General features: G+C 38.9%; 1 protein-coding gene across 27 annotated transcripts in view; it reads left to right on the top strand.

The window, feature by feature from the left end:
• The window catches only part of PARD3 (par-3 family cell polarity regulator), an 815,317-nt gene that overhangs the window by 188,212 nt on the left and 600,242 nt on the right, over window positions 1-26,863 (top strand). For 25 of the 27 annotated variants that reach the window (XM_057498381.1, XM_057498383.1, XM_057498384.1 and 22 more), the window contains exon 2: window positions 763-864. The exons of 1 other annotated variant lie outside the window; for it this stretch is intronic. In XM_057498381.1, the coding sequence (XP_057354364.1) occupies window positions 763-864 (102 nt within the window). Of the gene's footprint in view, window positions 1-762; window positions 865-12,365; window positions 13,331-26,863 lie in introns of those variants that run through there. One more of the 27 variants, XM_057498370.1, reaches the window with a different exon arrangement.

Here is a 26,863-nt window from a genome sequence, read left to right as displayed (position 1 = left end):
GTGTGTATATGATGTATGTGTATATGTGTTTATGTTCACATACATACACGTGCACACACACATATATACATATCCTGGGTAAAAGTGAATAAAATTTAAAATGAACCCAGTTCCACTCCTCAGAGATAAAAACTGCAAATTTTGTGTATTTTCTGGGACACTTTGAATGCACATATACAGATGTATGTGAGTTGGTCTTTACAAAAATAGACTCAGACCACACACACGTTTTCTGAGATTGCTTTGTTCACTTGCGGTCTTGTTAACATTCTTCTGTGTTGCTGTATGTAGATGTGTGTGTAGGAGTAACTTTGAGCTACCGGGGCATGCAACCACCTTTTTTTCAGATAGCCTGTGATCTGAATTTTTCAGACATGCAGTTGTATTGCTGGCTTACTAGAGTATCTTCACAGATTGAATTGAGAGGATTAATATGTATTTCATATTGGACAATGGGAAGCCCAGCATACTTTAGAGAAATCAGTATTCCTTATGCAGTGAGTTTTGCTGGTTTCTGCATTTCCTGTTGTAACTGTATCAGCAGCTGAGCCAAAGCCAAAGAGCAGCTCTGTCACACAAGAAAAGGAAAATTGGCTCAACAGCAAAGATAGGGGCTGCCTGAACGAACCTTCAGTCAATTGCAGTATTGTTGATGCGGTCGATTCCTTTCCATGGGCAGGAAATTATCACAGTTTAAATTGTTGCATTTCCTGTTGGTGATGCTAACCTGCTGTATTCGGTGTTTCTGTTTTTTTTGTATAGGATCCAAACTACTGGATACAGGTGCACCGACTTGAACATGGAGATGGAGGAATTCTAGATCTTGATGATATCCTCTGCGACGTAGCAGATGATAAAGACAGAGTGAGTTCAAGTCTGGGGAACCTGCTGTGAATGCCTTTGGTGAAGACTGGGAGGGAGTGGATAGGTGGGAGTACTTCCCCTCTTGTTTGAGAACATTGGACCGCTCACAGGCATGTTTGTTTTGTAATAAGTATTGTGAATCTTCATGACCCTGAACCTTGGGGTATAATGATTTCTTGGTACATGGGACTGAATTTTGCAATGGCAACTTTTTTCCCTCTATTTTAACCATATATAACATCTTTCTTGGCAACTCAGGTGTGTTGTTATGATCAGTGTTTCCATATGTGACACACAAGGTCACTGAATTCTGACCCCAGCAGCTGGCCTGTGCGAAGCATTGCCTGGCTACAGAATGAGCATGCTGGGCGTCCTTCCCTGTATGTGCTTGGCCTTCAGAAAGCCAGCCATTCCTCAGGCTGCTCGCGGGGCTCTCCTGTGTCATCTGTGATTCTGGCCTTGTGAACGTGGCCCCCTACAGCACATCATTGTTGGTGTGTATCTGCCCTTTTGTCTGCGCTCTTTGAAGGAAGGAGGAGGGAAGGAAGGAGGAGGGAAGGAAGGAGGAGGAGTGACTCTCAGACTTGTAAGAATTTGTGGCAGAGTACTTGGCTCTGCATATAGAAGTCGGCACCTTCTTTATAGTCATGAGGGGCCAAGGCTTGGGCGGGCTCTGGCCATGCTCTGGGCTGCCTCTGACTTTAATGACATTACAGAAGCATACACAGTTCCATCATCATGACTGGGTAACCGCCCTGGGTAGGTTAACCAGGGAACTTACAGCCTGGGTTGAAGGAAGGTAAACCATCCCAATGCCCCCTGGTTCCAACTGGAGTCTTATTCCCAGCCCTGTCCTCACCCTCCCTTCTGCTCCCTGGCTTGGCTAGGAGCTGGGTGAGTGCAGCCCTTGCATCTTTCACACTGTGACATTCCTGATGATTAGCAGAGTGCCTGCCTCAGAACTGGTGGGTGTCTTCTTATGTGTTATATTGAAATCTTCAGGTGAGAATTTTCAGGTACAAATATTGTGGAAATTCAAGGACATCTGATTCATTAGCACCTGCCATGGTGGGTTGGTCCCATGTAACTAGTCAGGGCCAGGAGCACATGGTGTCAAAAATGCAGAACTTTTCTTCCCGGTTATGATTTTCTGCTATTTCTTTTGGAGCCATTTCTCCTTTCTGGGTTTTTCACTGAGCACAGAATAGGGTGACTCTCAGATCCTTTCCTTGCAATCCACAGGAAGAGTACCATCTAGGGATTTAAATTACAGTCAGTTTAGGTTCAGGTACTTGCCCTGTGCCCTCATGGCCACACCCACCCCGACCACTCTCCCTGTGCCTGCATGGCACACCTGTACTGTTATTGTCCCAGCCTTGGGCACTTGGGCGGCTGTGGATAGCCAAGGTGGCTGTGCACTTCTGTCCTTGACAGTCTCAGTGATGGCCTTGCCTGGCTCTCCACCTGTGTTCCTCTTAGTTGTGTACAGACTTTGGTTTTCCTTCCAGAGCGTACTGTCCTTCTTTACACTTAGCCTGTCTGCCTTCCAGTACAGGGACTAGGAGTTGGTTTCGGAGCCTCTGTGAATTGCCAGCTCTGGTGTATTGCTTGGAACAGCCTGTTGTGAACTTTGGGTTGTTGTTTGAGAAGGGATTGATGGGGCTGAACACAGGGTCAGTGCCCCTCAGGACCCTGAGCTGACCAGGCTATTTACGTTTAGCACCTGCCTAATACCTTCTGGGTTTATGAAGCACAGGTGACTATTTCTCATCCTTTCTCTAAACACCAGATCTGCACATATACTCTAAACATAGCTCATGGTTTGAGTAGGTAGAATATTGAAATGCACACATACAGCAATGTGAATTTTAAGAACCTTTTGAAATGAATTGAGACCTATTACAGGGCCCAAGTATGGCATTTTTGGTGCACTTCCACATATCCTTCAAAAGAACATGCATTCTGCATTGGTGGATTGAGTGTTCTGTAAAGATCACTTAGGTTATGGTTGCCAGCATTATTGTTTAGATCTTTGGGATAATTTGTTACTCAGCAACTGAAAATAATGCATTCTTTTTTCAACACAATTAACTATTAGCTCATACACAGAAACTATGGATAAGGCAAACTGTATGATCTTCTAAAACAGTTGCTTGTTAAAATTATAGGATACTTAGTAAACTGTGTTTTAGACGTTGTATTTTTATGTGGATTTGACAGTAAATCTACATTTTAAAGAATCTTTTTTTATATCTCCTCTGTAAGTTAAAAAATCCCTTAGCCTGAGGAAAAAGTTTCAGATATTATTAAGTGTAGCAAGTCTGTACAGTTTTATATCATGCAGATTAATTTCAGTTTCCAGGTAGAAAAATGCTAGAGTACAGTGTAGCACAGACTGAAATAACTTTTAAGTCATTGTTTTATATGTTCAGATATATGTAAATATATACATGTAAATTAATTTAAATTTTAAAATGAGCTTCTCACACAACCCATTTTTAATTGGTATCTGTAAAAAATGTAACTAATAATGCCAAATCTCGATACCCCAGTTCACAGGTATTGTCAGATGTATTATTCAGACTGAGGAGTTGTGTGGCTCTGAAATCTGATGTTGATTTAATCATATTGGAGTGTTTTCAGCTATTTTTGGCAGCTACTCTGAGTAAGAATCTTGACACCTGTTTTGCTTTTTAGGTTAACAAGAGCATTATAGCTCTTCTGAATAATAAAATTCCTCTTTTAAAAAAATGTCCTCATTTAAAAAAATCCCCTGGGCACATGTTTAAGATGCAGATACTTAGCCTAGGGAAATAGGATCTCCGAGGCAGGCCTGGGCACCTGCATTTTATAAATCTTCCACGTGGTATTTAGATTCACTAAACTTTGAAACCATGACTTTAACGGTCTTGTCATCTGTCTGTTATGGTGAAAATTCTCTCAAATGTGTAATTTTATATCTGGTCATTGAATCTGTAAATCATGAACAAATTTTTTTAATACAGGTGAATTAGGATTAAGAGGCCCTCATTAAATGACAGCAAAAGAAAATTGAAGTACCAATTTAGGCCTGATTTTTCTTATTAAGTGCATAACCCTGAAAAAGTTTTCTTTTGGTGCCTGTATGATTCCAATGACCAGGAGTTACTTAGATTTACTTAAAACAGTGTTAGTGTGGGTTGCCTTGGGTTCTTGGAGTAGGTTTCATTATGTAAGATCTAAAATGTTCTAGATCTGCTTTGGGAATAAAAATGTGCCCCTCTCTGTTTGTCCCTTTTCCACATTGCTGCTTTCCAGGAAGGGAGCAGAGAACCAGAGCTCAGTGCTGTCATGTGTCTGTTTCCTCTTAGTATCAGATGCTCAGTTTACTCAGTTGCCATTTGCCAAGTTATGACAAGTGGAAATGGTTTCCATGTTCTCTCCGGCACCCTTTAGAACAGCTCTAATGCATCTGTCTGCATGATCTTTCCCAAGTGCTGAGCTGTATTTGGTCTGAAGTTCTTTCTAGTTTGTCTTTATTATTTATTATTTCAGCGAATCTTCCCTCAGCATTCCTGAACAGGCTAGATTGCTATTATCATTCCCTTTGTGTACTACATTAAGTTTAGAAATTTCCAAATAGATTACAGAATACAAGTATTTGACATTCATTGCCCTCTGCATGCCAGTCACCCAAGACTGATTGCAGGTACATAAACAGAGATTTTAGGCATAACTGACCAAAAACTTGGGTTTGGGTGATCCTCAAGAAGCCAGTCTCTGTCTACACATGTCATTGTCTCTCTCACGTCTTTGGTGCTGAGGGTGGCCTGGATGCAGTATCCAGCATTTCCTATGTCATACTTGGATGCACTTTTGTTCTGACCAGGGATGAGTCATGTGTATTCTGTTTTGGTGATGACCTTGGGAAATACCTTCCACTCTCTGTTTCTTGCTCTTGGTGGAGGAAGGGCAGAATGGAATAGTAATTTAAGTTCTTTTTGAAGAGTTTGTATGAGTTTGAAGACTTTAGACTAGAATCCTGGCCCATAGAGGCATTTTGTGGAGACTGTTGGCTGCTGCTTGTTGGAAAGAACCCAGGATTTTCTAGGGGACAATCTGGCCAGTGTCTTCAGTTAGAAGCATGTTGAGAAAAAGAAACTTAAAATTTATTGGAATCATAGGCAAGCACTGATTTCTACATGTTGGGTTAAAGCTAGCAAAGAGGCGTATGTCACACATTTTCATCATTTGTTGGTGGCTTCTAACCTACAAACTGTTGTAATTTTTTTATTATGTTAATAATACTGTTGCCGTGTCAGACATTTTATGCCAATATTGCCAAAACATGTTGTAATAAATTTTGCTTTTGAAGTAGATTCATGCCACAATTTTCAGGTAAGGAAAATGTGAATTTTAAAAGTTGACAATTTTCTACTGTTTTAGATGTTACTTTTTCTATTACCCAGATGGAAATCATTATTTTATTTGTCTTGGCATCAAGTCATTAGAAAAAAATCAGTATCCCAGTGTCCAGCAAGGTGGTGGTAAAGGTGTATTTGCTTATTTGTGGAACCTGTATGTAATATGTACTTTAGAAAGGGTGTTTTAGATTCTGTGCCCTGGTTATTGGTAATGTGGAGAGGTGCACTGTGTTGTTTTTCTGCCTGAGAGTCAGAATCTACACAATTTGTAGATGAGAATGCAGAGCATGGTGTTGTATCTGGCATAAGGATTGTTAAAATGAGTTTATTTGGTGACACTGAAAAGAGTTCTTGAAACACGAATAAAATGCTGCTGCTCTGTGAAGAACTGGATGGCTGCTTAAATTACAGTGAGAGTTAACAGCTCATTATTGACACAAATCTACTTTTAATTTCCTTTTAGACTCTGCTTTTCTCCTTATTTCTTGCATAACTATGTGTGTGCCTAATAAGAGAAAGTTTTGAGATTTAAATTCCCTCTTTGTCAAGATTAAAACACTGAATTGCAGCATGGCCTTAGTTATTTTGAGAATGTCCGTATCTAGAGGGAGGGGCAGGCGGGAGTTCTGGGCTAATTTCCTTTTTATCTTTTTTTTTTCTCCCAGCAATTTCTTTTTGAGGACTTTGTCCATATATAGGATATGATGCTTTTTTGTTTTAAGGGTATTCTTACTACGAATAGGGACTGAAGTTTCATAGAGAGGTACCTTTGGTCATTAGAATTTTCAAAGATGCCTGAATTTCTTTAACCCTAAAACTTACAGGATCTTAAAAACAAGTTGGGTGAGCTGTAAAAAGACAGAAAAGAGCCACAGGAAGATTAAATGCATCAGGACCCATTTTATACGTTATTGTCAAGGATACTGATTTGTGCATGTTACATAGTACTTTCCTTAGACTGTCAAGCTGTAAAAACAAAACTGAACAAAGCAAACACACTGAGTGAAGGAAGGCTTCTGATGCTAAATGTGTAATGACTGTAGTTCACACTAAAGAAATTAAGTACATTATATGTGCTGTCTTTTAAATGATTATTATTATTTGGCACAGTGCTTTTTTACAAAAGTAGGCATGGTTCCTGCTGTCTTGGGCCTTATGGTTGGTCCATTGTGAAAGTGAGAATCGAACCATCACAGAAATTAAATGTAGGATCACCAACAGATGATGGTTCTGAGGAATAGGAACAGCCCTGTAGGAGAGGCCACAAGGTGTCCTGACCAAGTTCAGGGCAGAGTGAGGCCTGCCTAAAACACTACGGTCAGGTTGACATAAGGATGGCTAAGTGAAAATGGAGACGGTGTTAGGTGCTCAGATTTACATTTGAGAATGTTCCCCTGGCTGCCCGGTGAAGAAGGAGGGGGCAGGTGGCAGGCTGCAGGGAGGCCAGGTGTTGTGGTAGGAGGACGGAGGCTGGGCCAGGTGCGGACAAGGGGTGTAGGTAGATGTGAGAGTGATTTTATAGTCAAATCTGATGGTGGGAAATTCGGCGAGGCAGGGAGTGCTGCAGAGGGCCGGATGTGGGCCGGGGAAGATCAGTGGTTCTGTCTGGGTTTAGTGAGGTTGGGTGTGGGGGTATCATTTAGGCAGTTGGTTATTTGGAACGAAGCACAGATAAATCAATGATGCGGATATAAATTTGTGAAAAATTAGGCCAAGGCAACAAAAAGAATATGGACTAATTTTAGCAGAAATAGTTATGTACATTGAAAAATGTTTGAAGGGACAGACTGGAAAATGTCAGTAGTTATTATGGAGGGTGGAGATTGTGTTCAATTGTGTTTTTTTTTTTTTTTACTTCCCATCTTTTAATGTCTCTGTAATTCTTCTTCTGCCTAATTCTAATATGAAGGAAGCATTATCAGACAGTTCTTAGTGTAGAAACATCTTTTTTAACTTCAATATGAATTAGGGAAGGAGTGACTTACAGAATTTGAAAACCTGGAATTGAAATAATTTGTATAAATAGACTTCAGTAACTAGATGACTGGATTAATTTCCTCCTAAATAGATTTTGGTTGGGCTCTAAAGAAGAAAATATTTAAATTAAATGCCAGGTAGAGCATTAAATGGCTAACTAATTAATTCAAAGGAATTATTTCCCAACATTTAAATATTCTGTGGATACTGGTTTGCCCACGGCTCACCAGTTTGTGGGTGGGTGGGTCGGGGGTGCAGGGCCAGGTGCGGAAGAGGTGACGGAGACGAGGGATGTTAGCCGAGGCGGGTGGAGGGGGGGCCCTGGTTCCTGTATGAGCTCACTGAGTGGAAGGGCTCCTCGTAAGCAATAGGAGTTTTGAAGTTGGGGAACAGCCTGCACATGTCAGCCTTGCTAGGGGAACAGTCAGACTCTGCTTGTCTTGGCGGCCTGTTGGGTCAGGAGAAGTGGGGGATGGTATCTCCTTCTCAGCTACATGAACTGTAATCTGGAGCTTGGTGCCTTGGTTTGCTGCACTTCGCTTTTGCATTGCTTCTGTGGTGATGGGCATCTGGAATGGAGGGCTCAGAACCCACGTTGTCTGTGTTTGAATCCTGGTTCCACGACTTCTTTATTCTATAAGCTTCAGCAAATTTAATCTCTCTAATCTCAGTTTCCTTCTCTATGCGGAGGACAATGATTGCATCTACTTCATAAGGTGGTGTTAACTTTAAGTTTAAACCTGAGAATTTATGTTAAGGTTTCAGCATTGTGCTCGGCAAAAATAAGGCCCCAGGACAAGGTCTCTGCTGTCATCACTGTTGGTCACCACAATGCCCGCCACCATCACTGAATTAGGCTGTTTATTAATTCTTCTAATGCCGGTTTTTAATGATTTAAGAACAAACAAATAAGCCAGGCCATCCTAGGTCATTGTTTTATACAATGAATTTCTGTAGATACTCATTTTCATTTGCTTATTTTTACATTCCTACCAATTTGAAGAGAGCTTGGTACATGAGTGTTTAGTAATAGTTGTTGAAAGAAATACATTATTTTCTGCATCCTTAGAATTTGAGGATGCCCGATACACTATCAATATCCATATTCTTCTAAAACAGAAAAGAAATAAGTATCTCAGTTTTGATTTTTAGTGTTTGTGACCCAGCAAGGACAGTATTATTAAAAAGCAAAGCAAAACAAAAAACGAAAAACTTGACATCAAAAGTAAAGGCAATAAAAGCAAAAATAAATAGTACTACAACAAATTAAAAAGTTTCTTGTCAGCAAAGTGAAACCATCGAAAAAATGAAAAGGCAACCTATGGAATGGGAAAAAACGTTTGCAAACCGTATATCTGATAAGGGGTTAATATCCAAAATAATAAAAATTGAAAGCAAACAAAGAATCTGATTAAAAAATGGGCAGGGGATCTGAATAGGTGTTTCTCCAAAGAAGACATGCAGATGGCCAACAGGCACGTGGAAAGGTGCTCCATCTCACGAATTGTCTGGGAGATGTCAGTCAGAACTACAGTGAGATACTACCTCATACCTGTTAGAATGGCTGTCATCAAAAAGACAAGAAATAACAAGTATTGTTGAGCATGTAGAGAAAAGGGAACCCTCATGCAGTGTTGGGGGGAATGTAAATTTGTGTAGCTGCTATGGAAAACAGTATAGAGGTTCCTCAAAAAATTGAAAGTACCATATGAGCCAGCAGTTCCACTTCTGGATATATATCCAGAGAAAATGAAATCAGTATCTCAAAGAGATATCTACACTCCCATGGTGACTAAGGCATTATTCATAATAGCCAAGATATAACCTAGTGCCCATCAATGGCTGAGTAAGTAGTTCAAGAAGATACTGTATCATATCTTTAAAAGTTGCTAAAATAGAAGATCTTAAATGTTTGCACCACAAAGAAGAAATGTTAATTATGTGATGTGATGCAGATGTTAGGTAACAGTGTATACCTTAAACTTACACAATATAGTATGTCAATTACATCTAAGTAAAGCTGGAGAGAAAAAAAAGTAAGCCTTGTTTACAGTTTTAAAATACTACCTGGTCAACATGACAATTCTCCAGAAAAACAGCACGTCTCAAAATATGTACTCCAGAATAAATGCTACCAAAAGCTGCTTCTTATGTGTTTTAAAACATTTGGCTTGAGTTTTGTTTTCTCTTATATCTTGAGCGAAACATGTAAAACTCAACTTTTCAGGTAGGGAATAAGCTATTACTATCACACAAGGAAAATAAAGGAGGAAGGTAAATGACTGTTATTTTCTTCTTCATTAATATTTTCTGAATAAATTTGGAGAAATAATTACATGACATAAACAAGATCATCCCATTCATTTATTGACAAAGTTATTCATAAAAGATAGAAATCATGTAGAGGGTGCCATGTTTTTTTTCTCCTGATTTTATAGTAGAAGAGCAAAACAGGTAGAGCCTGTACACTTAATCCTATTATACTGTCAAAATATAAAACCCAAATCTTTTTGGGATTACATTAGACTGAAAAGCTTCTGCACAGGAAAGGGAACCATCAACAAAATGAAAAGGCAACCTACTGAATGGAAGGAAGTAATTGCAAATCAAATACTTGATACAGGGCTGATATGCAAAATACATAAAAACTCATATAGCTCAATAGTAAAAAACAAAACAAAACAATCTAATGAAGAAATTGGCAGAAGATCTGAATAGACATCTTTCTAAAGAATACATATAGATGGTTAACAGGTACATGAAAAGATGCTCAACATACTTGATCATTAGGGAAATACAAAGCAAAACCATAATGTAATGCCACCTCACACCTGTTAGAAGGGCCATCATCAAAAAGAACATAAGTGTTGGTGAGGATGTAGAGAAAAGGGAACCCTCCTACACTGTTGGTGGGAATGTAAATTGGTGAAGCCACTGTGAAAAGCAGTGTGGAGGTTCCTCAAAAAATTAAAACTAGAAATACCGTATGATCCAGCAATTCCACCTCTGAGTATCTATATGAAGAAAATGAAAACATTAATTTGAAAAGATATCTGCACCCTCATGTCCATTGTAGCATTATTCGCAATAGTCAAGATACGGAGACAACCTAAGTGTCATCGATGGATGAATGGATAAATAAATTGTGGTATATACACAATGGAATATTACTCAGCCATAAAATGGAGTGAAAAACTTGCCATTTTCAACAACATAGATGGACTTTGAGGGCACTATGCTAAGTGAAATAAATCAGACAGGAAGACAAAGTATGATCCCTCTTCTATGTTGAATCTAAAAAAGAAAATGCACAAACACACATACATAAAAAAACCACACCAAGGTCATAGATACAGAGAACAGATTGGTGGTTGCCAAAGTGGAGGACATCCTCCTTTGTTAATTAGGATATACAAGTCTGAAGCTCACAGGAAAGATGAGAGTTGGGGATACAAATTTAGAAATTACCACTACAGAGAATAGATGGAATTTAAAGGGATGCAACAAATAATGTTCCATGTGGCAAAAATTTGCAGTGATTCCAACCTAATAATTTTTATTGGTTCCTCTGATGGTGCACACCCTTGACTTAATATTTACCTTGACTGTGATGGAAAACACTATTAAATTTTAATTGGAAAGTACACATTATGAAGTGTGGAAAAGGAACTTCTTAAGTTCTCCTGAATCAAAACATCTGAACGAGATTAACATAAAATTTAGATTTTTGAGAAAAACAACAGAGTTTAAAAGACTAGAAAGAGACAGTGCAGGGAGATTACCTACTCAGGCATGAGCCGGTGGTAGTATTATTTCTAAGATATGTGCAGAAAACCAGCACTCAGAAGCCTCAAAATTTTTGAGTGTTACAGACATTAAGTTGGAAAGTGCTTGACTGCTATCCAGGAAGAGCTTATTTCTTATAATAAAGGCACATAGTGTAAAACCAGAAATTCACTTTGAATGAGGAATTATGGAATCTGTGTCCTGTGTTCCAGACTTACGATATTTCTTGAATTGGAACATCTAGGATATTCCTTGACTGACTTTCTTAAAAAAAGTTGGTAAGGCACATTTCTTTAAGGGGACAGTCAAATAATGACTTCTGAGACATTTTTATTAACAGTAATGTGTAGAGTTTTCTCCGTTCTAGCAACTTAACACTGAAACAAAGCTGCATCTATATGTCTGTGGCAGCAGCATTTTCTTTAAATCAGTCCAGACATGTTGACTGAGCATGTATTCAATTCCAGGCAGAACTTGAGATATTGAAATGAACAGGGAATGCTCACTTTTAGGATCCACTGTAAAATGGGAAGATGAGAACACTAAAACTGTTTCTGCTTAGTGTTATTCCATGTTCTTTAAGTTGGTTATTTCTTTTTTTCCTTAGTGTAAGTTAAAGTAAGTCCAAGCTCTTTTAAAGCAAGAAATATTCCATTTGTAGGTGGGGATATTCAGGCTGGGTAGCTAGGAAGTGTGTTCAGGTCAGCTTCCAGATCACAAATGTTCCCTGGTCCCTGGTGCCAGTATGACTTTACCTCTCTCCTAGGAAGGAGTCTTAGGTAAAGATATTCTACTTCAATTAACAAAATAGAGTGCTGCTTCTCAGACTGTCATGGTGAAATCTTGGTAGCTTTGTCTTCTTTCTCCAGTCTGTCACAGACTAATATTTTTGTAAAAATGCAACGTAAATTAATTACAAGGAAAAATTGGCTTCTGTTTTGCTTGCTTTTATTCCATCTGTAATTAGAGTCAACAGACATAAACTGATTCTGTCAAATCGCTATAAGAGTTTCCAAAAGCTTACTCAATTTCTGTATTTCACTGGAGACTGGGCTAACACTTTAAACAGTACTGCAATACATAGCTCTTTGTTAAATATTGTCACCTTTAAAATTCCTGTGTTTGTATTATTTATCAGTTAGGTATTTTGGTATAGGCTAATGTCTGATTATATAGTTTCTTTAGTTATGTAGTTTCTTTAATGTGTGTGTGTTTTTTTAAAAAATAAAAATGCATGCTGCTTGCGAAAACATCGCAAAATCTTAAGATTATTAGCAAACTTAAAAAATATTACCTTTTCAATCTTTGGGTTAGGCTTGTGGGGGTCCTAAAGCATTGAGTTTTGTGAGACTGTAGTATTGATAATATTATGAGTAATAATTGTGGTGCAGATATTCATGGCATCTAATATTCACTAGAATCCTAGTTCTCTGTTTTCTTAGATCTTATTTTCATCTTTCTCCTCATACTCAGCCTTGTTCAGATAGACCTGAGAGAAATTGAAGGAAAGATGCTCTGTTACCTTTTGCAAGGACATAAAAACACCCTTCCTCTCTTTTCTGAGACAGAGGAGAGGCGTTCTAGACTCCTGATAGTTTTTCCTGTGAATATTTGGTCCTATAGTTTTGTGAGTAAAAGGTATACATTTGAGCATTTGATCACTCTGTTTCTCATCCACTAGAAGAAGAGAATGCTCAAGGAACTTAAAAAAATAGTCCTGCTCAGAAGACTCCTTCCTGTTTTGAAGTAGGAATTGTGATTTGACCTGTCCTATAGCCTTCTGTTTGGCAAGGAGTGAGTTAAAGGGGTGTCTCTGAACTGTTGTGTTTACCCACACCCTTCCTGCTCCTGAAGAACCACCCCTGGCCTGTTCAACTGGTTGCTTCCATTTGCTGATGGAGAGCCTGCCCCTGTCTCCTGGGTGAGCCTGAAATCCAGGCCGCCGTGTGCAGTTTGTGGCCTCGGAGGTTACTTCTGTGGAATGGATTCTGTTCTGTATTTCCCACCTGTTTTCAGTTTGTTACCCTTTCTAGAGGACTGAGCAAAACACAGCTTGTGTCTCTGATTTGGGGGGCTACTTATTTGGTGACCATTTTATTTTGTGCTTAGCTTTGGAATCCTAGTCTCTGTGCGTTTTACCTTTCTAATGGATGGAGATGGCAGACGGAGTGAGGAGGAAACCTGCAAAGAGGTATTATTACTCCTTTTCTGGTACCTGTCGGAAGGATTCCGTGAAAGCGCTGAGGTTTTCTAGGTCATTGAACCTCAAAAGAGCCACTTCAGGAGTCAGCAAAAGGCAGGTTGGTACAGAAATTTCTAGCCCCTTTAAATTTCCTTTGGAGTTGAAAATAACACATTGTGTCCCTTTGAAAGTATTCTTGATGAATTTGAACATTATTTTTTAGCTTCAAGAACATACTGATGTTTTTGGTGCCATCAGTTCATGTGTGGATGTTTATTATTTGTTTGTGTCTATGTTTATTCATTTATTACATGGGTTTAAAGTACTGTGTGTCACAACACAACAGTCATAATGTTACCAGAAGATAATGATTACTAATGTGAGGTTGTCAACCAAAATAATTTTTTTTTTTTTAAGATAGAAAACAGTTTTGTTTAGCAAGGAGAAAAGTACACCCTCACAGGGAGAGCAGCAGCCTGAGAGGTCAGGACAAGCAAAAATAATGTGTTAATGAGGACCCTCATGTTACCCAAGCATCTTGCTGAAGGGATTAGTTGGTTTTTATGTATAAACAAAATACTAGAATGAAAACAAATCAGTGTTTACATCATTTCACAGGAATATTCTTCCATAGGACTGTTTGGAATTAAACTTATTTTTCCTAGAAACTCCTTTGGGGCTACAGAATGGAAATATAAATGACAGAAGAGATTTTGGCTGTGTGCTTTCTTTATGTTTTGTTTTACTGTTTCTGTGTTGAATATGTAACTTTAGGTTGTTCAAATAATACACTACATGCCTTTTAATAGTATTGTCTATTAGAAATGAAACGATTCCTTTTCTTAATATTTTTGGAGCTATTTTTCATAGACAAAAACATCATCAAAAGGTAAAAAGTAAAACATCACACTTAAAATGTGTTTTTTTCCCCCCTTTGTAATTTATTTTTGGGCAGGAGCCTTGGGCTCTGTGTGCCCCCTGGTGGTCTTTTGATAGAATGGCTGTTTTTGCTGTCCATTCAGAATTAGTTTCGGTATCTGTCACCTTGCTGGGTGATGAATTGTGCTTTTACATCACAGATAAATGCCTTAGAACTCCTTCCTTCTTATAATCCAAATTTAGCTCAAATATGTAATATTTATTTGGCTAGTTTATGAATAACCTGTCGTTTGGAACATCTCTCTGGTTTATAGAAGTGGACACTGACTATCAGTATGTATCACCAGCTGTACACTTACTTTGGTCCTCACGTGTTTGCTAAATCTTGAATAGTTTTAGTCTCATCTTCTTTCCCTTATTATCATGGGGAACGTGGACATAGCAAACAAATTAAGTCTGAGGCATTCCACATCTTTCATAGATTTCCTCGGGCGGAAGGTGCAGCCGTAGTAGATGTTTGTTGGTTCAGAACTCTCAGCAGCCGCAGCAGATTCTCTCAGGGTGCCAAGTGTGATGTCTGAGCCAGGACACAGAATGAAACCTGTTTTTAAGAAATTAAACCTTCTATATCAAGGATACAGAAAATAATACCAGAAATGAATGAGGAAATCAAGGGTGCTGATTCGGTTGGCAAATCTTTTCTCTTACCCTTGAAGAGCATCAGGTTTAAAACTCTGCTTGAACTTGAGGGTGTGGGCATCTGTGGCATTGGAATTTGATCCTTAAGATTTTAAATATGAATGCCTTGTATCGTCATTCAGGATTCTGTGGCAGCGTTTATAGAGGTAGGGTGTTAACCTAGAGTTCTCTGCCAAAATCCAATTTGTTTAGAAATGCTCTGCAGAATTTTATTAACTTTCTGCCCTAAACTGCTTTTAATTGCTTGTAGTTCCAGTGATAGTCAAAACAGTGATGGAGTTCTGCCCTTGTACACATGCTTTTAAGCGATTAAGTTCCAAGCTGTTGGGTAAAACGACATCACGTTTCATCTTAAAGATGAGATGCGGGCTTGCGGAGGAGGTGCACCTCCTGTGTGGAGCTGCGGGGTCATTGCGCGTGTGGCAGCGTGTGGCACTCATGGAAGAGGAAGACGTGTGCTTTTCTTCCCTTCAATCAAGACACATCCCTTTTGAGAGCGTCGCTTGCTCTAAGCTATGTTGTGATACTTAAGTAGCTGTATAATATTTTAGCTTTGTGCAGTCTTTGCTTGAGGACAGGTTTCTATAGAAAATGTTTCAAAATCATTGTTTTGTGTACTCTTTTCGGGGAGGGGAATGATAGGACAAGAGCATAATGATGCCTCTGAGAGCTGTAAAGCACGTTGAGCTCATGTATTAAATGGGGAAAAAGACTGAGACTCTAAAATGTCATGTGTTAGTATGCTGATCAAACAATTTGCGTCAGCAAAAACACAATGTGGTTTTCGAAGTAAATGGTTGAAATTCCTGCATCAGGATGTATGCACGATCCAGTGTGTGGATTTCAGTCATTTGTTTCCGACACTGACATTGTGATTATCTGTTTAGCTGTAGCTATATGCTGACTTCTACATCTTGATTATATAGAAAACCACCCTTTAGACTTGGAAGTCAGCAGAATGATACAATCCAAGAAAGTTGCTTAATGGTAGAAAAACAATGATGCTAAATCAGGAAGTTTTACTTATTTATTTATTTTTACTTCAACAAACAGAAACCTGAAGAGCTTTAAGTTAGATCTATGTGTAGTTGACATTTTATCTGTTAAAAAACTTTCCTTTGTTACGTAGAACACACAGAACTCAAAATAAAGCCATCTTGATTTTTAGGGCCTAAACGTAATTCTTCTGAACCTCCTCAATAATTATCCTCAGGTAAGAAGCAAAGGAAATTGGGTGGGTTTTGTGTTTAAGCACTCTAGAAATCTATTGTATGTGGGGGTGAAGTGTTTTGTCATATAATCTGCAGTGTTTTGTAATATGCCATGTTCTGATAAGATGTTTTGTCTTATAACTTGCAATGTTCTAATAAGAACAACATGTAGAAGAATTACAGTTAATTGAAGTTTAGCTCTGCATGCACAAAGTTGTATTTTGTACTTGTCATTCTCTCCACTGTAGACAATGCCGTTGAGAAATTCTTGTTAATGAGAAAAAATAGGTATGTCCAGGGTCATTTGAAGTACAACACTGTTTGTCATTAAGCATTGGAACAAATATTCTTGTTAGGTGTTGCATTAGAAAACTTCTTAAGAAAATGTAAGAAGTTAGAAATATGTACACTTCTCCTGTTTTGTGAAGTGGTTATAGTCAGGTTTTTTTTTTAAGACAGAATGACTCATATTTCTAAATAGAAAGTTGAATGTATATGTGTGGATAACTCAGAAGAGTTTTTTTTCTTCCTCATCACCACAATAGTTTCCTAATCATAGCAGAAAAAGTATTTTGACTATTAATGTCACCCAGATATTAAGGAAAGGAGAAATGTGTTCTTGATAAGTTTTGTCACAGAGCTACGGTGTGTAGATATTAAAATCGTATTGAATTGGATTTTTTTGTTGCGAAAGTTCTTGCTTTTTTACAACCTTAATGAACAAGAAGTTCCTTAACTTAAATATAATTCATATTTTCAAGAGTAGTTTATTATTTTTTTAAATATTAAGTTTACCTTTAACCCTATGTAATTACGTGAAAACGTGCATATTGTATTACTCAAATTGTTAGTTTAAAAAATACAAACCTCATGTATTTGCTACCCTCAGACTATCCTAGGGCAAATAAATTTTCTTCCCCAAACACCCTGTCCCCAGATTGAGAGATTTCTGCTTCAATTTGTATTGAAGCAAACTCTCTTCAATTATTTCTAGGAAAATGTTGTGTGTCGGGCATTAGGTGTTGATTACACTCATCAGTTCTCCATTGACATATCTTTATTAAGATGGTTTGTTCTGAAATGGCAGCCAAGTTCAAAGTAGGCTGAGATAATTTTGGATTTAAGAATAGATTAATCCAGAGCATTTAATACCTAAATATTAAAGGGAAGTGAAATGCATGTAGGTGATAAATTGCTATAAGAAATTGATCATCTTAGAGGTAGTCCAAAACAAAACAAAAAGTTGTTGACCACAGTTTTTAGAAGAATCAAGTGGGGCTGAGGTCTTTAGCTGTATTCCTACTCTACACCCCTTATAGAAGAAGTCTTACTGCCTCTTAATAGTGAGACAGGCACTGGCTACCACAACTCAGAAGGACCAGTATGAATTTTAAATAAAAACCTTAAGTGACATAGTTGGAAGAGTAATATGTATTTTTTGAAAGGCACCAGTTTTCCTGCAGGGAGTGCATTAAAACACAGTGGACACAATGCAGTTTATTGTTAAGGAATGTAATGTACACTATGAACGGCCTGTTGTAATGGTCACCATGAGACGATGGCTGGAGCACTGCAGGAGGTCGTGCGTGCCATGGGGGAACACGAGCTTGCTTGGTTACAGCGACTGGGTGCTTGGCTGGTCGTAAATTTTTTGTTTACCATTTGGGCTATGAACTAAGTGCCCTGTAATTTATATTAATTTATGCTTTAAAAGTCTTCAGTTTTGAAACTTGATCATAAGGGTGGGTGAAAAGATGAAAAAATGTGTATAAATAATAGTGCTGGTGGTGAAAGGGAGAGCAGTTAACATTTTGAATAAAAGCCACATGTAGTTAAGCTCAGGATTTTTTCAGGCATGTATCAATTTTAGAGTTGTATCTTTAAAACCACAAAATATGTTGTTTTCCAAATTCATGACCTACTTTTCTTTCCCTTAGGAATGCTTCTTTTGAAGGCTTCTAGCAGCTACAGCTTAGGCAGTTAATGCTGATCTTTATAGTAGTTGAAACAGTTGACATTAGCTCATTAAAGAATTGATTTTCTTTGATTTGAAAATACATAAAATCACATTTTGGCAAGCATTTTACCCTTCTCAGTGTCTGCTAACCCTGATGGTTAAATATATTTTGCAGCATTATATGGAACAATCGGCCCTCAATGTTTTTCATTTTATTGATTTTAATTTTTATATCGAGTTTGAAATATTATGGTGCATATGGTAAAAAATTTTATCTTACTACCATATTTTAAATATCAAGCCCCCAATAACTGTTAAAATTTTTAAAACTGTTGGAACATTGTGGAAGAAACAAATATATTAGTTGAGGAAGTAGGTTTTAAATTCATTCTCTTAATTTCAGGTTTGACTTGCATGTATCACTTTATTTTTCTTATTGAAATTGACATTTTTATATAATTTGAATATCTAGTCTAGTTTCTTGACTCAAAACCACTTAAAAGCAAAAACAGTACCTGTTTTTTATCGTGTATCTATCCTCTTTCATCAGGGCCATGACTTTGTGACATGACTTGGTAACTTTGTCGTAATATATGTAGGCAGACCCAGTAGCCTCTGTCTTGTGCTATATGTGGTGCAGCCCAAACACGTACTTCTTTTGATTTGAAGACTTAAACTCATACCAATGGCACCAATGGCATCTGAAAAATGACCACTGTTTGACAAGTGTCTAGCCAGGCACCCCTCACCTGACTGTAAGTGACCCCAGTGTCACTCTGATCTCAGTTTGGTAAACCGTGTCTGCCCATGTCACTGTGAGGTCACCAGTTGGAAAATGAAGAGACAGAAATGCATTCTTGTATTTTTTTGTGAGGCCCAGTTACACAAAACTTTAGATTGCTAATGACCTCAGTTCCTTGTCCACACTTGGTCATCTCTTACAAAGCTGAAGGCATCAGCAAAATAAACAACAAAATTCCTCGTGGTACAAAATTCCTCAAGTACTGTTGGGTTGCACTCTGAGAATCTTTGTAGTTTGATTTGACTTTAGATGTTATCTAATCTAGGAATTCTTAACCAGGGGTAGAACAGATGCTCACAGACACACTAAAACATGCATATGCATCCTTGCTCACTCACTACTCGGGGCTTGCTGACTTGGAATCTCCACTGGTGGGGCTGGTCAGGTCTCCCCACTCCCTCTGTCAAAGGTCCCCAAGTGAGTCTGGCTTAGCTGCAGAACATTGCCAGGTAAGGAGCTGAGCTCTGGAAAAGTCAGGGGACTTAGAGAAGATAGTAGAACTCTTTGGGGGCAGATTTGAGAACTGAGCTCAGTGGCAGTTGAACATGTGATGTGTGCTCACTGCAGTTGGAAATTAGAAGCACAGCAGCTCAGAGTCCTGTGAGTGCCTGGCACCTGTTGGCTGGTGTTGACATGCACGTCTCTTTGATGGTGCCTTTCGGGTTCTGAGGCAGGTGAAGGAGCATGTGCAGCTGTGTAGGTGTGACCTCGAGCTGTGATAGGAGGCTGGGCATCAACTGCTACCCAGACCCCATGCCTAAGATGACCTTCAACAGCAGCGACAGCGCAGGTAAGCCGCTTTCCTTCAGGTCAAAATGGAAGTATCTAACCTGGTTTCTGATGAAGGAGCTTTTATCCCAGCACACAGCATGATGCTGGTAATAACAGTCTTTGGTTTTCCAGCTTTGGGTAGCTTTTCAGAATGTTTTTAAGTGGCTTGTCATATAGTGTAGATTTTTATTCTTTGTAGTAGAATCTTACTTTCATCATAGGATTGAAAACCATATTTTTAATACTGACTTGGGATATGTTTGTACCTACATGGAAGACCATCTGAGGAGTCCAGGTAGCTTAGGTAAAATACTTTGTAAGCATCACATTTTGATGCTGAAACTTGGAACACTCAAGCCATCAAAATACAGGGGAGCAGGCATTTTGCCAAGGATCCTGTTCCTTTTTGTTAGTTCCAATCTAATTATCATCTCTCTTTCTTACAGTGCATAGTTTTCTTAGTAGTTATGGGTATTTTTTTCCCTTCTTTTTCTCTGTCTCCCTGATGTTTGCCTGTTGTATTCACTACTGTTCATCCCTGACACCTAGAACAATGCCTGTCACATAGGAAGTGCCCAGTATTTGTTAAGTGAACGCATAAAATGAATGGAAATGAGCTTACACCCAAAGTGTCTTTGCTTTGAGAGGACTCTGTTGTGCAAAACACACCTTTTCTTCTTCTTTTGATTATCCATGAGAATTAAACAGTGACCCCTAGATTTAAGTACAACTTTATAGAAAAGGCTTTGAAGTGTTCTTTTGTACCTGTATTTGAAGACACTTAATATTGTGTTTATCACAATGAAATTCTACAAAGCAAGGTTTGGAGGAAGAGAACAGCCTGCTTTTCTTCCCTCTCTCCATTTCTCTCTCTCAGCTCTCCTTGGATTTTGAGTTCTCTTGAAGCTCCTCTAAAGGATGTGCACTGTGCCAGAGACTTTCTAGTTCACATTGTCCAGGGAATGTAGCAGCAGGGTGGAGAATGAAGTGGTTACTCAGGCCGAAGAGTTACTTAGGTTGTAGCAGGGAGAGACCACCTATGAAACCCCACCACCAGCAGGACAATAATGGGAAGGGCAGGCATTTTTATGTTGGTAGGTACAGAACTTCTATGATATGGCCAAGAAATTTACGTGAGATGCACTTTAGGCACGGTCCTGGGGCCTTCCCTGATTTCGTTGGTAGTTGGAGGTGACAACTTAAATACTTGTTTGTGGCTCAGCTTTTTATTACTTTTGATCTGTGAACAAGTAGCAATTACTCTTTCACTCATCTTTCTAGTAATTTTAGCCACTGGAGGAAGATCTATATTCATCACCAGCCCATTGGGGAAACTAACGACAGAGCTGTGGCAGTGTGGGTGTGCACATCTCCTTCCTTCTGTGGTTTTCAGAAAATCTCAGCTGCTCAGTCAGTTTTGTATGACCTTAGAGCATTAAATCAGCAGGTATTTCTTCCTTTAGGCCACACAAATGAGAATAGAGCTTATTATTATGAGGTATTACTTTTAACAAGACCATCACAACATAATTAGTATTTCCTATGGAATTTGAGAATAAACATTAGCTACAGTAGGTGACACGAACATTCTGCTTCATTTGTCAACACCAGGTCCACTGAGGCTGGGTGTCTGTCTGTCTGGCTGTTTTGGGCTGGATCAGAAGAGTCCCAGCTTTGCTCTGTGCATCCTTTAATGCTTGGAGTCATCTCAAATAGGTACAAAAACATCTTAAATCATTAGGCATCTCTCAGTGCCAAAGGTTGTCAAGTAAAAATCCCTTTGCTTGGTGTTTTGTGTAGTGTTCTCATGGCTCAGTGGTGAGGAAGGGGACAGTGCCGGGGCCTCAGATGACTGCACTGCTCTGGTGCGGCCCCAGGAGCGGCACTGCAGAGCGAGCCTCCACTGCTTCTCTCACCACAAGCCTCCTGTTTGCTTTGGCTGGTGCTGAGCGGGCTGTGAAACACTGTGGGGTGGTACTAGGGTGCAGTCTCCTCTTCCTTTAGGGTTAGAATTCTCATGTCTGACCTGTCAGCATTACTTAAACAGAAAATGTGCTCAAGTCAGCTTGGTTTTACCCTGATAATGTGTTCATTTTAATGTTTAGATTTTGTTCTTGAATTTCCAAACTGATTTCTCGACCTCTGTGTCTGGCTAGTTATTATTCAAGTTAGAATGTTTCTGAAAGGTCTGGAATAGATTTTTGTGTGTGTGTTGGGTAGAGAGCTTGGTATGCAAATCAAGGTTTGGCTTCAGATTAGGTCCAAACGAGGTCTGGTTCAAAAGGCCCATCTTTCGTTTTTGGAACCCTCAACCCCATATTATGTGTGCATGCCCTATTCCCCCTCTTCAAAGCTGCATTTAAGGATGAGGGAAAAGTGAACAAGCCCAGAAACAGAAGTGCAACACCCAGTAGGAGGTGACCAGGACAGACCTAAGTATCTCACAGTGTAGGCAGAGTCTTGTGTCACTCCTATAGTGCCTTCTAGAGTCTAATAGTAACTCTGGGTTGACTTTTGAGCTTTGCCCAAAAGCATAGAGAAATTGAGATCCTGAGGTGCTTTGCATTGTAGGTAATCAATATTGAATAACTGGAGTCAGCAGCAATTTCTTGCTACTTGATCAGCCACACAATTAGTCACTATATATTTTCATGAATACACATGCTAGGGTTTGAAAGATCATTAATGCTTCAGTAATGTACCTTTTCTACCTAAACTGGGTTTTTTTGAGGTTTGGCTTTAGAGATAAATTATGTGGTTCATGAGAATTCCTTTTTTAGTTATCCTCTAGCTTCTTTGACTTGCTATACCTGTTTTGATAAGCAGGTATCATTTTCATTCAAGAAATGATTAATATATATTAACAATGTTCACAGATGATATTAAGTGCAGGAAACTTTTCCAGGCAAGTTTTCTTTTTACTTAAAAAAATGTTTTTCTAGTAATTGTGGGTTTATTTAGGTTGCCCCTACTCAGTAGGAAGCCTATCCTGAAAGGTGCCCATTTTCTCTTTTGGGCATTCTGTCTCCGTATCTGTGTATCATACACATAAGCACTTACATAATTTGTGAAGCAGTTCTGTGCTCTCTGCAAATTCTCTGTAAGCTATTACAGAAGAGTAGGTCAGAGTGTGCTTAAGAGCTCAGAAGTGAATTTTAAAAATATTCAATATTTTGCACAAAGACCTGCTTAGCATGTACTTCTTATCTGGAAGTAGCCTTGTCTGGAAAGATAGGCTACAGCAACCACTAACTTGGCTAAGAAAAAGGTTTTGATTTTGCTGTTGATATAGCCATTGACCTAACTCAATATAGGACAAGAACTCTTTTTGGGAAAAAAGAAGTGGAAAATTAAAAGTTTTGTGGATGATCGGCAGATTGTCACACCTCCTTTAAAGCATGACATGCCTGGGGCCTCTTGGGTGTGGGTGGGTCATAAAGGTCATTGTGTTCAGTGTGCCCGTGTGTCAAGTCAGTATTTATCTACAATCGGGTGTTTGGAAGTAGAGGGAGCATTTTGAGAATGAAGAAACCGCATCAGGAGAGAGAAAGGGCCAGCAGTTCATTTCAGCCACGCTGAGAGGTCAGCAGAGGCAGAACAGGAACCTCACTCCCCAGGCAGGTCTCTGCAGTTGGGGGTGGGGATGGCACTCTCCTGCACGAGGTAAGCACTAAGGCACATTTGCCAGTCAGAAGAGCCTGATCTGACGTCCTGAGGAGTGTGGGGTCTTCCCAGCAGGGCTTTCAGGATGCAAGTTCACCTGTTTCCATGACCACACTGCTCCACCGTAAGGCACCTTTGTGCAACACCAACTGCACAAAATGCCCCACCTCAGAGGGCCGAAGGGCTTTTCTGAAGACCACAGCCTCCTTCCTGTCTGTGTTATGTCTTCTTTTGTGTCAGGACAGCCCCGGCCTTGAAGGAGAGGCTGATCTGCTGGGCCAGGTTCTGACATCTCACATCCCTGAGAGTCTTTCATTCTCTATCAGCCCGGATGAAATCCTGCAGATCATAATCCAGGCCCAGTTTTGTGTGTAGGTGAATCAGTAGAGTGGTCCACTGTCTTCTCTTTCTCTTTTGTTCTCTGCAAAGATTCGGCTGAATAGCGTGACTCCCTGTTCCTAACTCACCTCCGCAGAAATTGGTTGGTACCCATTTCTGTACCATGACTTAATACTTCAGGCCATCAGGGTGGTGGTTAGCCAGCTCATCTTCCTTCTTTCAGACACCAGCAGTTTGGGGAAAGATAGCTGGACCTTAATTAGGACTGTTTAGTTAAAAAAGGTTACAATTGTACTGTGTGAATACCCCAGGTTACTTTATTTCCACATTCATTTTAGGATATTTGAAAGTAGGTTTTATTTCATGATAAACTGTTCCTTTATTAGTTACAGACTAATAAGCTTTGTTAGCAAATTGGGTGCATGAATGCATCTTTTTGTCCCTTGTTTTTTAGGCAGAGTAATTATAGCTTCAGTTAAAAAGTGAGTTTTCCACTTGAGATTCCTAGTATGTCCTGAAGGGCTATGTTGTATAAAAAGATGAAAGCATCTTTGTTACACAAAGTCTTCATGTCATTTCTACTAGTCTAGCCCTTCTGCCTGCTGTAAAAGCAGCTTTCAATAGATAGTTTAATGTGTGGAAGAACGTTTATTGTCAATTCAGTTTTAAAAGTCACATTTATTTAAATGACTAGTTCATTAGATCAATAGATTCAGTTCTTTAGTTTCAGCATCAAATAGGAGTGGCAAATTGGGATAAAACAACAGAAAATGGTTTAATATAGTGTAGTAGAACACAACACATCTCTGTTATGCTCTGCAACAGTTCCCCAGTCTGGAAACAGCTGAGCATAGCTTCTTTGATGACTTACCTTGCATTCTTGCTATAGAAGAATTGCTATCAGTTCGGTATGGGGGTGAGACCTGGGGTTGGCAGTTGCTGCCAAGGGATGCCTAATGGTAATTGGACCCACACTTTATAACCCTGAGGATCGTCTGTCCATGTGTTCATTGGTGTGTATTTGGGTCAGTGACACATGCATTTTATTCTTCCATGCACACATTGCCCATCTGCCCAGTTTAGTGTGAACCACTGTGTGGTCTTGCAGGCCGGCCCTGTACAGCTCCATGGAAGTCACCTCCATAAACAACGGTGCAAGGTGGCAGCCTTGTGTGCAGTTCTTTACACCTGTTTAAGCACCTCTGATAATGTATCGTGTGTAAAATGTACTTTATGTTCTAAAATGTTATTCTGTTTTAAATTATGCATGTTTAGGGAAAAATAAACATATTGTATAGGCATTAAATGATACCCAGGATTAACCAAACTAGATAAGAAAGTAATTTTGGTAAATTTATTCTAACTAATATTATAATTTAAACTAGTGTCTAGTTACTAATTAGTACTAGTACATATTTACCAAAGAGTATAAGACCCAAACAATCTTTTCAAAAAAATGGCCAACGATACCAAAAATTGATCTCCAAAAAAGCTCAGTGAAGCTGAAAGTATAAGGTAGTTACGATATATTAATTAGTAAAATCTTAAATGGCTTTTAGGAAAGATGCTGATTAGTTAGAATAAATAGATTGTCAGTTGGTTTTAGTGAGATCCAAGTGTACTTTTTTTTGCAGGGGGAGACAAAAATTTTGTCATCACCAAATGAATTTCAAACTGCCACAGACCTCTTTGTCATAGTTTCTACCTTTCTTTTCCTTTCTCTGCGTCCCCTAATTTGGGGAACCAAGAAATGGTGCTCAAAAGTGTGTACATCTTGTTCTGGCTTTTCTTGTTGGTACTGTTGCCAAGGATCTAACAAACCTCGTCGTTGTTTGCAAAAGTTTAAGGTCAAAATTTGCATCAGAACATAGTTACTTACAAAGTAAAATGTAGAAATGTGACAGCTTGGCTATTTTCCCCTTTAGGCGCTGTTTTGAATGTTTAATAAAAGGCTGTTTCCTCACAACATGTTTTCACCCTGCTTGCTTGCTTGCCTTTGCTTGGTGCTTTTGCAATTTTTATGTAGCATCTGTTCCTGAATCTGAGACCGTTAACAAGGTCTTAATACAGATAGCAGCCAGGACAGCGGGGAAGTGTTCCTGTCGGGTTTCCGACTTCTCCTGTGGCCATGAGTTATTATTCATAATGTAAACTCTCTCAGTTCCCAGCATGTACATAATTAATAGAAAAGACTATCCAAGGAAGTTCAGTAGCCACAAGTAGGTCACCATTACCAGATATTTAATTATTGTCATTAGGAAGCATTTGGAAGTACCTGGTGAGCTTTCTAAAGCCAAACAGTAAGCAGATCGATCCCTTTGGATTTTGACGGATTGGTTCTTTTGTATTGAACGATGATTAGAGTGATTACAGGCATGGCGCTAGTGCCTGTTTCAGAACATCATCAGAAAGAGGTAATAATCACGCCACACTCAGCATGAAAAACACATCATCTTCCTTTTCATTTGTTCCCTTATTTTATTCAACTGTGCCAGATTTTAATTAATGTGCTTCAAAAGTATGAAAACTTGAGCATCTATACTTACATCTTTGGTAGTAATATTTAAATCTTGACTGACAATATATTTGTCATGTAACAGTTACTGAAATTCAGTTCAGTTGTCTGGAACCTTTAGAAAATATTGGAATGAAGTGTGTTCCAGATTTTTTTTAATGTTTCAGGTTAAAAATACAACACAAGAAAAATTAAAAATAGATGTTAAAAAAAGACTTCTTGTGGCATATGGGGGAGGTGGTCAATTTGACAATAGAAGAGAATTTTAAAGAAAAATACTCGTTTGTCATTTTTTTCTTTGACTTCAATTTCACATCATAAAATTTTTGGCATTTTACAGTTATGTGAGAGGGCTGTGTCAAATGTTTTTTGAGCTCTCACTGAAGATTGCACTAAAAAAATCCTTTTGGTTTTCAATTCATTTCTGAGGAGCATAGGGATTGTGGGAATCTCTCTCACTCTTTACTGCTTTCTCTCACTGCTTCTCTTGTTATTCATAATCTTTGTTCATTCCTGCTCCTGTGGCTTGTCTTAATGGAATTTAAAGTTTCTGTTAAAGTTCAGGTTTTTAAACAAATTTGCTGGGCTCCTGTTAGCTTAAGATGGACTCACTGGCTCCCCCTGGTGTCTACTCTCTGTATTGTCATTTCCAGGGCTCCTGGTAAAATAACACATAACGCAACCTCATTACTGTCTTGAAGAAGTGAGAATGGTCATATACTCTTCAGAGTTTTCGTTTCCTTATTTACTCTCCTGAATTCTTCCCTCTTTTGTAGTGATATCCTTCACGTGACACCTCCCTGGATCCCGTGTGA

This window comes from Manis pentadactyla, chromosome 3, assembly GCF_030020395.1.
Source record: "Manis pentadactyla isolate mManPen7 chromosome 3, mManPen7.hap1, whole genome shotgun sequence".
NCBI lineage: Eukaryota > Metazoa > Chordata > Mammalia > Pholidota > Manidae > Manis > Manis pentadactyla.
The sequence above is the reverse complement of the archived record's forward strand: the minus strand, read 5'-3'. Positions and strand labels throughout refer to the sequence as shown.